Source organism: Peromyscus californicus, unplaced genomic scaffold, assembly GCF_007827085.1.
Source record: "Peromyscus californicus insignis strain IS unplaced genomic scaffold, ASM782708v3 Scaffold_6__1_contigs__length_162567912, whole genome shotgun sequence".
NCBI lineage: Eukaryota > Metazoa > Chordata > Mammalia > Rodentia > Cricetidae > Peromyscus > Peromyscus californicus.
Window position 1 is genome coordinate 139,615,633 of NW_026294584.1, and position 14,089 is coordinate 139,629,721.

The window sequence follows — 14,089 nt, forward strand, 5'->3', positions numbered from 1 at the left end:
GGCTTCTGCATTAACTCCCATAGAAACTTCCCCAATAGTTTGAGAGGGCAGAGAAACTTACAGTTCAAAGCAGCAAGCAGATTGTTGGCAAAGTTCCTCAGCTCTTTCTGCAGGTCTAGATTTGGCGTTTTGCGACATTGCTGGCCCCTATCTCTTGCTCTTTCCTGTCGCCTCTGCCTGCAGAATTCCTTCCTGTAATTCTGAACAGCTTGGTTAGCTGCCTTCTGTAATCCCTAGAGGTTCACTTTTGATGGCTTATCAGGCTATTTTCCTTAAATTATTTAGTTTGTTATTGACAGTTCTATTTACACTTCTAAAATGAATTTTAGTCATTTTCATGTCCTGTTCCCATCTCTGTCCTCCCCTCCTCCACTGGAGCCCTTCTTCTTAATGTGCCTCTCTTCTATTTTCATGCCGTCTCTTGAGTGGCCCACTGAGTTCAATTAGACTTTCTTTCCCTGGTGTGGATGGGAGGTTATTTATGAGAACATCAGTGGCCGCCCCCAACAATTGTTAATTGCCAATAGCCCCTCAGGGGGCTTCACGGGCTCTCTCGTGTGACACTATTTCTGGAGAGACGTGATCCATCAACTCTTTACCCAAGAATGGAAACCAGTGACAGATCAAAGTATGGACACCAAATTTTAGCTTGGTAAACCAATGAGTTTTATTGGGGTTACTTACAGGAATATAGGCGAGGGGTTACTTGCAGGAGCAGAAATAACTCAAAGGCAGTTATATCAGCAAAGCTCACCCCAGCATGGGTGACAGCTCACAAAAGCTGGAAACCTGCAGCCCACTGCACAGCCTGCAGGCCACTCAGTGGGTTGGAGAGTGTCCTTTCTAGGCAGTTCAGTTGGTCTGAGCCTTTTCCATGCAGCTTGGCTGGTCTCTGCCTCTCAGAGGCAGCTCAGCTGGTCTTAGCTTCTTTTAGGAAGCTTAGCCTGTCTGAGAGTGTCTCTGAGCAGTCTAGTGTTTATGTAACTTTGGAGAAGGCGAGGCCTAGTGATTCTGGTCAGTTTCAGAAACTTCCTGAAGACTTTTGAGTTGCTTACTTCCTGAGTTTAAGGAGTGTCCCTGCAGGATGAAATGTTTCACCTCCTTTGACAACATCCTGTTTCTTAAAGACTTTCCTTCCAGAAGAAAGCTTTGTCTGGGAGGAAATTGCTGTACAATAGGCTCCTCCCAGTCCATGCTGAAACTTTGAGGGGTCCAGTCTTGTGCTGGTCTAGCGCAGATGGCTGCAGCTGTGGTGAGTTCATGAATGCAACAGCATGTCATGTCCAGAAGGTATCTTTTTTGCAGCACATCTCCCCATTCTCTGGATCTTATATATTTTTTGCGCCTCTTTGATCTTCCCTGAGCCTTGGAGGGGTGCTTAAGCTGTCTTATTTAGGGTTGAGCACTTTGCTATCACTTATTCTTGGCACTTGGGTCAGTTATGGGTGTCTGCATTAAACTTCCACCTGCCTAAATAAGAAGCTTCTCTGCCTCCCCACTTCTTTGGAGACATCATTTTTACCATCTATCCCAGGCTGTCCTCAAACTTATGATCCTGCTGCAGCCTCTTGAATGTTGGGATTACAGATGTGTACCATCATGCCATGTTCAAGCCATTTTACTAACAACAGGGAATTGTCTCCTAGATAATTGTAGTTCTGATGTCAGAATAAGAACAGCTTTCCTCCTCCAGTTAGAAAGGATGGAGTTGGTAGTGCTAATACCAGAGAGCCTCAGGGGCAGGGACACGTGATTTTGGCTTAGGATCTAGTCAGGGCAGCTTAGACCCAGATTTATTGTGATGACCCCTGTCATTCCCCCTGTGTACATTACCCCGTGGTTTCAATTTTGGTTTGAACAAGGGCTCACCTTCAGAGTCCAAAAAAATTCCCCAAGAACAGCATACTGCTACAAGACCTCGGGCCCCAGCCTTGCGTGGCAACTCTGATGGTCTCTGGTATTCTGTAGGTTGGCTCTCGGTGGCCTGTCCCTGAGAACCCCTGCCTCATCAACGAGTGTGTCCGAGTGGAGGAGACAGTCTTTGTGCAGCAGAGGAACATCTCCTGCCCGCAGCTGGCTATCCCTACCTGTCCCACAGGCTTCCAGCTGAACTGTGAGGCCTTAGCATGCTGTCCCAGCTGTCGCTGTGGTGAGTCGGGCTGGCCAGGCCTGGCTGGGCCTGGGTTTACCTTCAAGACTCTTTCCTCCTCAGGCTCCTAAGTTCTTTGCCTCTTTAGCAACTCAGAGAAATGGCACAATCATTACTACTGCAGCTGTGAGAAGTCAGACAAGAGGAGACAGTGGGGATTTTGTGCAGGCCACTGTGCCTAGCCCTGAGCCCAGTGATGGCATTTCACTCATTGTCTTGTGTCATCCACATGATACTGGGTGGTGGACTCATCTTGGGCCAGGTTTCTCTGACTCTGGAGACCACATTTTCTATAATGCAGTATTGCTTCAACTCGGGGAAGGCGTTGTTATCCCTGAACCCTGCTGGCAGGGAGACAGACAAACAAACAAACAGCAATAACAATTCTTAAGCTCTATTTTTTTTTTCTTGCAAGCCCAAAGGACAGCTGATCCATCCATCCCCTAAACACAATCTCAGCTAACTAGTGCCCTCGAGGCTCTTCCATTAGGATGGGTAGTGAAGAATCAGGAAGTTCTGATCTATTGGTTGAAAGGAAAAGAGAGGCCACTAGGGCCCAAGCAGGAAGACTCACCACACCAGGGTGGGGTGTGGGGTGTGTGGAGAACTGTCAAGATCGGAAGAGTGAGGCCAGGACATGGAGAAGATTAGTAAGGGAGGTTTAGGGAGGGTGTGTCTATGCTCACTTGTCACTTTTCTCCCCAGAGCCTGTGGAAGCCTGCCTACTCAATGGCACCATCATTGGGGTGAGTTGGAGCTGGTGGTGGGATGGCATGGGGGTGTGTGTGGGAAGGGTGGGTAGAACAGACTAAGATGGACATAAGAGAAAGCTGGAGACCTTTTTAGGGATCTCCAGCCTCATATCCACACTGGGCCACCCTTTCCCCTCTGCAGGGCACAGGCTGGCTGCCCTGCACTCACTTCCTGGCTGGCACCCCAAGCATGTGGGCATGTCCTTTGCACATGTGAAAGCACATCAGAGTCACAGAGCACGTTTCTGTCTAAGCTCTCTCCCATTGTCTTGCCACCTCTTTATTTTGGCCATGTCCACATTTAAGGTGGGGAGGCAGGATGGAATGGCCACAAGAAGCAGGGGCTATATCTCAGCAATGGCTGCTGGGAGCCTCAGGCAAGCAGGCAGGCTTAAGGGGGTGAGGCAGGAGAAGTATCTGGCCTGTTGGGAAACCTGACTCCGATTCTGTTTCCAGCCGGGGAAAAGTGTGATGGTTGACTTATGCACGACCTGCCGCTGCACTGTGCAGACAGGGGCCGTCTCCAGATTCAAGCTGGAGTGTAAGAAGACTACCTGTGCAGCCTGCCCCGTGGTAAGAGAGCCTCCGAGGGACAGAGGGATGCCTCGGTCTCTGTGGGACCCAAGCAACAGGCCCTCACTAGATTCCTTAAATCTTGCCTTTGTTCTGATTGATTATGGCCAATATCTGACAGCTATCAGGACACCTACCCAAACTTCATCCCTCAGAAATAATTACAATTTAGTCTTATAAATTTTAAGCATTTTCTTCTTGTGTTTTTTTAAACACGCACAATATTTTCAAGGCATTTGATGCTGTCCTCACAGCTCTGTATCTTTAAAGACATATTTTAAGAAACATTACCATGAAAATATTCAAAATTAATCAAGAAATACTCGTGAGACCCTTGTAACGTGCAAGACCCTTCACAACCTTCATCTAAATGGATGAGCCCTAATGTATACAATCTACATTCATTTCCTTAGTAGACACTTCAGTCATGGAAATGGTTCATCCTGAGGCTTGGGGAGATGGCTCAGTGGGTAAAGCACTTTCAGTGCAAACGTGAAGATCTGAGTTCAAATCCCAGGACCTCACATAAAGTTGAGTACAGGAGCACGTGTGTGATCTCACTGCTCCTGCAGAGAGATAGGAGGCAGAGACAGGGAAGTTCCTGGAAGCTTGTGGGCCCTGGTGTACAGGGTGGTGAGGAACGAAGAGACCCTGTCTCAAATAATGTGGATAACCTGCAGTTGTCCTCCAACCTCCACAAGGAGCCTGTGGAAGGTGAATGCCTGCGCGCACACACACACACACACACACACACACACACACACACACGCACACACACACACGCACACACACGCACACGCACGCACGCACACACACACACACACGCACACACACGCACGCACGCACACACGCGCACACACACACACACACACACACACACACACACACACACATTCTTTTTTTTTTTGGTCAGATTGTGATTCTCAATTGTTCTGGATACATTCTTAAGGATCATTCTGACAAGTAGATAATTTTTAGTTTGGTAGGTGAAAAAAACTCAATGTGCAATAATTTAAAAGTATGTTTTAGTTTAATTTACTCTTAATTTTAATGTAATTTTAATTGACACATAAATTATACATATTTAAGGGATATAATGTTATTATTTTAATTATGGCTTTTAGTCCTATGTAATAGGGATATTATAGGCCTCACACAGGCTGGTGGGACCTAAATGTTTAAAGAGACCTGAGTTTCTCCCTCAAGCTACCCTTTGTGTTTGGGCTTCAGTTGTTTTAGACAATACATTGGTATATGAGCTTCCTGTGAGCTAGAGGCAGGGATTCCAGTACCTCAGGTGGCACCAGGTGGGGGGCTTCTCCTTGTCAGCTTTACAAAGCCACAGGATGGGTGGCAGGCAGTACGGGCCTTTGTGAGTAGGGTAGAGCACAGGGGGAGTGGCGCCCGGAAAGGACAGGGATAGGACAAGGAGTGGGAGCTGAGAAGTCATGTGGGTGCTTCCTGTTTTTATTAGAACAAGGGACAGGTGACCTATATCTGTGTTTTCCATGACACTTATACAGTGTCAAGCTCAAAGCAGGACTTAATGAAAGGTCAGTGGAATGGATGGCCCTTTGGGAGACACAGCTCTTTCTGATAGCGTGATTCAATTCAAAGAGGATATATACGCTTTGATGAAAATGAAACCAATTAAATACAGGTTCTTGATCTTTTGCAAAATTGCAGTTGATGTTTTAGGATTGGGGGTTAGCATGTGAGTGTAAAACAACTCCCCCTACAACAGCTGAGGCCTTCATCATGGAGCAGAGTAACACTGTCTCAAATTACATGCCACCTTTCACCTTCATTGTCTACTGAGCTGCATCCCAGGTAGTGAAGGAAACAGACTCAGAGATTCACACATTTGGAAGCTGAGCTGGGGCTGGGGTGGGGCTGTAGTCTGTGTGGGTGAGACTATTAATCTCCCCTAGCAGCGCCCTCTGGTGTTCAGAAGGTGTGGTACAGTCACTTCCTCTGCTTCCAGAAGGTGCTTACATACTTTAAAACACATGCCCATGTTGTTCTGTATTATTTCTTTTTTTCCTCCAACATTTTGATATCTTGCCAAAGCAGTATGCCCCCTTCAGAATAGCTAGATTAGTCTGCCTTCTATTTTTTTCAAGCTTCGCTGAGAATTGCCTTAGCTGGTCCTCTTGTACATCAACATCCTTAACTGGCCTTGATACACTCCCTGAAGGACCTCAGTAAGGCTCTGGGGGTGGGGCAATTGCAGTGAGTGACATCTAGGTAGACCTGATTGATGCCTTCACCAGATACATGGTGTTAGCATCACCTCCCACAGAGACCAGAGCAAGGTGGTTTGTGCTGATGAGTGGTGGAGATGAAGTTTGAAAGACGAGCATAAATAAAACATGAAGAAGAGAGGCCACTCTGCCAGGGGCTGCTCGCTGGCTTTCCATGAGCTGAATGTCGAATATGAACGTCTAAGACGGAGGATGGTGAACAGCCAGCAGACAGAAGTAGAGGTCAGCGAAGAGAAGTAGGCAAGAACTGAAGGGCACGAGCTGGGTAAGGCAGCTGAAGGGTTGCCGGGGACTGGTTGGCAAGGCGGAGCTTTGGGACAAGATGGACGAGAGGAAGCAGAACTAACATGGCTGTAAACTAGGACTCACTGGCTGTAGCAGGGATGTCAGTGGCTGGCTGGGAGCTTGACCCATTGGTGGAGGAAGAGTTGGTCCCCTCTAGCAGTGATTGGACAATTCAGTAACAGCCAGAGACAAGGCCCCTGTGTGTGTGTGTGTGTGTGTGTGTGTGTGCTGACTTTCCACAATGAATTGAATGTTTCATGGGATGCTCAGGGGAGTGGCACATGGTGGCAGCCTATGACGTACATACCTGCTGGCAGTGGCCACCTTGGTGTCCAGGTGTGCTCAGGCAAGTCCTCTTCCTGTCCTCTCATTGTTCTGGGCCTAGCAGTGGCTACAGTATACTTAACAGGGCAGCAGCCATGGTGAGGGTCATGGGTTTTGGGAGGGGAAGGTCCTGTTTTCTTTCACACACTCCTGTGCTGATGAATATCCATCCTTTCTGGTCTTCAAGCCCCCACCATCCTTTAAAAATACGGCTTCTTTCTTCTCCACTCTCTTGCCCTCTCCCTTCTGTTCCTTTGCCCTCCTGGTCCTCTTTGCTTTTCCTATTCCTGGCTGGACTTTGCCTCCCTGGTGTGTGGATGCCACCCACTGCCCTTCCAGCCACTGTCTGCCCCTTCCTCCCACAGCCCCTTCCTCCCACAGTCCCTTCTCTACTTGCAGCTGTTCTTGCTTCTTCGGTAGAGAGAAACTGTCCCCCTGCCCTTCTCAGGACACTGTTTCCTATGCTCTTCTGGCACTCACTAAAAATGCCCAGATTCAAGCTCCCACGAAGGCAGCCCCACCGAAGCTGCGTCTCATTTCTTCATCTGACTCCTGTCTCACTCAGTGCCTACTCCTCTTTTCTCCCTCCCTCATTTCCCTTGCCAGTGTACCTTCCAGGAATTGTGCATTTTAAAAACAGCTTCAACCTCACGGTTGAAACGCTACCTTGTGGTCCTCCATTTCCAACAGCATCATTTCAAAGTGGTGCTTTTGGCCCCTGGCCCAGGCTCCCTGCCTCTGTGCTGAGCTCCATCCTCGTGTTCAACCCCCAGAAGGCACATCGAGTTCATAGGCTGATTTACTGGGAGCAAATTATTGAAGTTCACTTCTGGCCAAGCTCACCGATGCCTGCCCTTCATGTTGACAGAGGCTTCGTCTGGGTGTTAAAACTGATTGGTTAGAGTTGTCTTTCTCTTGCCTCCCCCCTCCCCCAGCCCCCGTACTTCAAGATAGAATCTTATACTGTAGCCAAGGCTGTCATAAAACTTAAGGATATTTTTCCTGCCTCAGCCTCCTGAGCACTAGAATTACAGGCATTAGGCACTATGCTTAGAATGTTATAGCTCTTTGTCACAGGTCCTCTGGACCCCAGTGAATAGCTCTAGTGTGGTGATCCATAAAAGTGGCCCAATGGAAACAAGAATGGGAAGAGTTGGTGTACCACAGAACTAAATCTATACTTTTATTTCATTCATTTATTTCTCCCTGTATGTGCTTGTATGCGAAAGCCAGAGGTCAGCTGTCCATCTTGCTTTTGAGATATGGCCTCTCACTGTGACCTTGCCAATTAGGCAGAGCTACCTGGCCAGTGAGTCCAGCGCATCACCTGCCTCACTTTCCAGTACTGAGATGACACATATGCATTGCCACCCCTGACTTGTTATGTGGACACTAGGGGTTGGACTCTGGTCTCTGTGCTTGATCATCCCTGCCCCTACTAAACACAGCTACAGTCCATGTTTTTGAGAGCACCTTCTTTCTTTTAGGGCAAAGAGGAGAAGAGGAGTTTTATTTTTATGAACTGATAAGACAGTCGATGGTAGCATTTTTATCTATTATTTTGTTAAATATATGTAGATTATATAATTATACAAAATTGTTTAAAATCTGTTTATTCTACAAATTGGCAAACTTATGGTATCTTTCAAACGTGAAGGCATTTTGCAAAATAGCGAAGTCCTGCTGTCTTCAAGCTTTTGCCTTCCCCAGTGCAGATGTGAACGAAGGGCTCTTATCCCGAGTCACCATCAAACTGAGCTGATGCCGGTGCCAGCTCCTGGGCACAGAGGGACCAGCATACATGCCTCGGGACTCACTTGATGGCCAGGGAGAGCTTCCAGTGTGTCAGGGTTTCAGGGACTTTCTTACCAGTGCTCGGTTTTGCTAAGCATTTTCATTTTTTTCTGTTGTAGGTTGAGATCTTAAATTATGTTAAATGTATGTTTCTCAGTTGATGAAGGGTCTAAGGCAATGTATGTGCTTACCACCCATTTCTTTTGTGAGGTGTTGGATTAAGCTTTTTACTATTTTTATTAAGATTTAAAAATGTTATATGAGTGTTTTTACCTGCATGTGTGTATGTATACCATGAGCATGCCTGGTACCCACTGAGGCTACAAAAGAATGTCAAATCCCCTGGAACTGGAGCTACAGATGGTTGTGAGCTGCCGTGTGGACGCTGAGAACTGAACCTGAATCCCCTGGAAGGTGTTGTTGGCTGCTGAGACATCTCCCCAAGCCTTGCATTTTCAGTATTTTTAAGTTGGGTTGTTTGTCTTCTTACTACCGAGCTGTCTGGGCTCCTCCCTGTATTCAGATGCCAATTATTTTGTTTTTGAAACAAGATCTCACTATGCAACCCAAGTTGGTCCATGCCCTTCCTGTGTCAGCCTCCCACCTGCTGAGACCACAGGTGTGCACCAGCCACACTTGGAATGATGCTTTTTTTTTAAAAAATTTATTACATTTATCTCTCTCATTGGCTCTCAACTTAAGATCAGAAGTTTAAATTTTGGTAAATTATGGCATAACAACATGTCATTTTATACTTAGTGGTTTTAAGTTTTTGTTTAAGAAATCCATGTTTCAAGCCCAGGAAAATACTCTTTTTTATTTTTTTTAAAGCTTTATAGTTTGAGTTTTGTGTTTAGATATGACCAAAGGGGACTTAGTTTTGTCCACAAGCACACACACACACACACACACACACACGCGCATGCGCACACGCACCCAATGCACCCCTCCATACACACATATGTACATACACGCCCCAACTCACCCCTACACACACACACCGCTGGCCTACCCCCCCACATGCAATGCACCCCTCCACAAACACATACACACACACACACACACACACACACACACACACACACACACCCCAACTCACTCCTACACACACACACACACACACACACACACACACACACACACACATACACACACCCCTCCACTGGCACCCTCCCACGCAATGCACCCCTCCCTCCACATACATGCACACCCCAATACACCCCTCCACACACCCACACCCACATCCAATGTACCCCTCCACAAACACCCCCCATGCATCCCTCCACACACACACGCACATGCACATACACACTCACACATACATTCACAACCCTCTTCTCACAGTATTTAAGCCACACACCCCCAATGTGGCTCTCCAGTGATTCCAGCACCATCTACTGAAAAGTTACCTTTCCTTCATTGAATTATCTAGATACCTGTGTAAGAAAAGAATTGTCTGTGGATATGTAGATCTACTGCTGGATTCTGTTTTCTAGTCATTTGATTAATGTGTAAATCCTGTGGTCACATCCTTGATTACTGTAGCTTTGCAGTAAGTCTTGAATCAGATAGTGTAAATCTTTCAGAATCGTTCTGTTAAAAGATTGGGTTATGTCATTTTACTTCCTTAAAAACTTAAGTGTCAACTTTTTACTTTTTATGAAAAGAATTTAAAAGTATACTGGATTGTGTAGAACATAGTTCAGTCTTAAGAGAATGGACATTTTGATAATACTGAGTATTTCCATCCATGAACACATATTTCTCCATTTATTTAGGTTTTGTCTCAGTCTGCTTGTGCCACTATAAGAAAATAACTGAGACTAGATAACGTCTTTCTTAAGGATAGAGTCTTGCAAGGCTGGCCTTGAACTCACAGAGATCTGCCTCCCTTTGCCTCCCAAGTGCTGGGATTAAAGGCATGTGCCACCAAGCCCAGCTATTTTTCTTGTTTATCATACTGGCTAGTACCACTAGTGTGATAATGAATAGAAGTGATGAGTGTAACTTTTTTTTTTAACCTATTGGAAACCAATTCTCTGAGCATGACAAAATATATTACTTTTTATCACATGGAAGAAATTCTTTTCTAGTCGTACAATTATGAGAGTTTAAATTATGAATAGTTCTTTGAATTTTGCTGGATGGCTTGATATTTTCAGACAATCTTATAGTTTCTCCTTAACTCTGGAAACACAAAGAATTGCATTGGTTGGTTTCAAGTGGTGAGGTCACCATTGTTTTGAGTAAACCTCATCTGGTCATGACATGGTACTCTTTTCTATATCTACTACTAGATCTGTTCGTAATTAAAAATGAGACTTTTATGTCTATGGTGGAAGAGTAATACGTTTCTGATTTTTCTTCTTTTATATATAATGCTTTAGGTAGGCTTTAGTATGAGAGTTATTCTTTAGATGTCTGTATGTTCATGTCTTTGTGAATTTTTGGTAGACACCCAAGTTATTCACCTTGCTCTCCCAAACTGTCTCCTCTGAGACATGGCAGATGAACTTTCTGCTCAGATCTCTTGAATGCCTACCCACCCATCCTTTGTCCCCAGGCTTCTTGCAGGCTTCTCAGTACACATGTAATTAAAGGGCTAACCAAATCTTTGAGGAGAATTTACATGGAGCTTTGTAGGCTTTCTTATTTTGATTTCTTCTTTCTTGAGATGGGCCCCTTGGTTTCCAGGTCTTCTAGTAGTTCTGAACTTGTCTTTTAAGTCGTCAGGAGAAGACACCTATAATTTCCTTGAGTTTTGACAGTCCAGGGCCCTACAGACTGTCTGGTGGGAAAAGGCATTAAAATGTAAATTTTGTTCATTATTTTTCATTTTTTCAAGGGTCAAATAACCAACAATTTATTTCTGATTTTGCCTTTAATAGTTGTTTTACTATCTGTCAATCATTTGCCATTGTTATCTGAAGGTGGGGTGTCCATCCAACACAAGCTCCTGTGCTACCTCTAGAGCCAGAACTGCACTCAAAGAATCTCAGTCTTAAGTAGGAGTGTCAAGGTGGGATAGATTTTTTTTTTTGTTTTTGTTTTTTGGTTTTTTGAGACAGGGTTTCTCTGTGTAACTTTGGAGCCTGTCCTGGAACTCACTCTGTAGCCCAGGCTGGCCTCGAACTCACAGAGATCTGCCTGGCTCTGCCTCCCGAGTGCTGGGATTAAAGGCGTGCGCCACCATCACCCGGCTAGATGTGTCTTAAGAAGGTCATTCTAATGGACATATGGAAGCCTGTGGTAGGAGGCGAGGACAGAGGCAGGAGACTTTACCAGAGTCAGTAGAAGATGATGATGGCTTAGATGAGAGAATGACAGAGGGATTGGTTATGACAATGGGTGGGTATGAGATGCATTTTTAGCAAGAGTTGGATTTTAATGGCTGTGATGGGAAAGTACTGAGAAAACTAGATGGAGGAGTTAGGATAACTGCCGGATTTCCAGTTTGAGCAGCTAGGTCTTCTGCCAAGATAAAGAAAACTGGAAAAAGACAATATTTGGATTTAAAAAAAAAATCAAGTTTCATTTTGGACAAAAGTCTCTGGGAGTAACTATGGGATGTCCGCTGAACTCTGGGAGTAACTATGGGATGTCTGCTGAACTCTGGGAGTAACTATGGGATGTCTGCTGAACTCTGGGAGTAACTATGGGATGTCCGCTGAACTCTGGGAGTAACTATGGGATGTCCGCTGAACTCTGGGAGTAACTATGGGATAGCCAAGGCAAGTCAGGTGAGCTTAGTTATAACTGCGCTGCTCTGGGCAGGTGACTGTGGCTGCTTTCTTTCCTGCATACAGGGCTACCGTGAAGAGAAGAACCCAGGTGAATGCTGTGGGAGATGCTTGCCTACAGCTTGCACTATTCAGCTAAGAGGAGGACAGATCGTGACCCTGAAGGTGGGAATGAGTTGGACTCAGGAATCCCCTCACACCACTCTCTGGTTTCTCCCTGGGAGGGGCGTCTTTTCCTCCAGCCGAAGGACTGTTGGGGCTCATTGTCGGCTGCGTCTCTCACTTCCCTTTCTAAGGGAAGTGAAGATGACTTGTGGAAGGCACAGGGTTTCCTCTTTGAGTTTTGTTACCCTTTTGCTCTTCCTGACAAACGTGTAGTTGGCATATGACCTCATTTGGAGTGGATTGATTTTTTTTTTGTTTTGAAAAAGATTTTCTGTAGCCTTGAGGCTCGGTGGGACCGGCCAGGCAGTCAGACCCACCTGTGACTCCTGGAACTAACTGGTGGGTCTGAGAGCTGGGGTCTTGGTTCATATCCCATCTGGTTATCAATTAGTCAGGTTGCTGTCCCTGCATTTCCATCTTGTAAATACATGGTCAGAATAGTCTGAGGACTTTCTGTATTTCTGCAGCTCTCTTTATAATAAGTAAATTATGGAACCGAGACAGCGCCTCTAGTCTGTCCTCTGAGTATGCAGTTTTTACATATCGTCTCATCCTTCTGTGGTTCTCCTCATTGTTTTAGCAGTTCAAAGGAGGCAAGGCCATGGCTGACAGTGGCTTTGTAATCCAAACACCATCGCTGCATTGATTCTACCCACTCTCTTTTTTCTTTACAGCGAGACGAGACACTCCAGGATGGCTGTGACAGTCATTTCTGCAAGGTCAATGAGAGAGGAGAGTACATCTGGGAGAAGAGGGTCACAGGCTGCCCACCCTTTGATGAACACACGTGTCTGGCCGAAGGAGTGAGTAACTGCAGTTCAGATTTTGCCTTTGCCTTGAAGATCTCACTGTTTGACTCCACGGGTGGAGTTCTAGGCAATGTCAGCTCAGCTCTTATGCAATCCCACAGTGTCCAAGACACATCTCTGTACTGGTTGAGGAGTCAATGAAATGGAGATGAGGAGATAATTCTCCAAGGCATAGGATGCTTTGAAAATAGTTGGTCACCAGAGGGAAGCTATGATCTTTGAATAGTAAGGCAGGACATTGACTGTAGGGTAAAAGGTCAGAGCCTGATTCCGGGTTTGAAAACTCACCAAAAGACACGATCTCTGAGCTTGAAAACCCACCAATCCTTGGGCTTTCCTTGAAGTCCCACCGATCCCCACCCTGGAAGTCTCCACCCTGGAAATTTCCACCTCCAAGAAACCCTCTATAAAGCCCGCCTCCTGCTCAGTTCCCTGCTGCTTGTCTCCTGAGCAGAGGCAGCCGCCTTCTTGTGTCTTTCCCAAGAAATCTCTTGTGTGAGGTTTGTTGTGCAGAGTGATTTTGTGGTATTCCTTGGCTCCCAACTGCCAGATACCTTCCCCTCAGAGCTGTAACCCTTTTGTTGGGGAATCTTTCCCCTCAGAGCTGTAACCCTTCCGTTGACCCTTTTTCATGTTTTCCTGGGAATGAAAATCCTGACCACTCTGGTCAGGTGAAATGTTCAGTTGCCTCACAATTGTGATGGGAAAGCAGTTTACATCTGGAGATTTCAGCTCAGAGCTCTGAGTTCAGAGCCAGAAATTCATGTGACTTGAGAACTCATCCATGTTGAATTATTTGTGCCTGATCTTGTACTTTTCTTTTTTCTGAAGGGGAAAATCACGAAAATCCCAGGCACCTGCTGTGACACGTGTGAGTACATTACTAACAGCCTACGCTTTGAGCTCCGTTAGACCAAGGCCAGGCACTATTATTTGAAGTAAACTTTATTCCAGAAAAATAGTTCTTGTTTATCAGTTGGTCATTAGGTTCATCCCTTCAGCCAACTACCTTCCCTTCCTGATTATCATTAGCCCATACCCTGCTCAAATCTCCCATGAATTGCTTATGAAGAAGTTACCTTCCTCTCTTCTTTCAGCCTCATGTGCACCTTAGAACCTTTGGTTGTTTATATATCTATCATGAGAGAGCATCACAAGGCTAGTCCAAGTTCACGGCCTTATTTTCATCAACCTTGGTCCCCCTTGGCCTTGTAGTTACACCGTACTAATGGCT

The 14,089-nt window shown here is 45.8% G+C and overlaps 1 protein-coding gene across 1 annotated transcript in view; it reads left to right on the plus strand.

Annotated features, from left to right (window-relative positions):
- Positions 1 to 14,089, plus strand: part of Vwf (von Willebrand factor) — a 136,716-nt gene that overhangs the window by 120,430 nt on the left and 2,197 nt on the right. The window contains exons 45-50 of the mRNA XM_052720566.1: positions 1,969 to 2,149; positions 2,855 to 2,895; positions 3,358 to 3,474; positions 11,948 to 12,046; positions 12,721 to 12,849; positions 13,687 to 13,726. Coding sequence (XP_052576526.1) covers positions 1,969 to 2,149; positions 2,855 to 2,895; positions 3,358 to 3,474; positions 11,948 to 12,046; positions 12,721 to 12,849; positions 13,687 to 13,726 — 607 coding nt within the window. The remainder of the gene's footprint in view (positions 1 to 1,968; positions 2,150 to 2,854; positions 2,896 to 3,357; positions 3,475 to 11,947; positions 12,047 to 12,720; positions 12,850 to 13,686; positions 13,727 to 14,089) is intronic.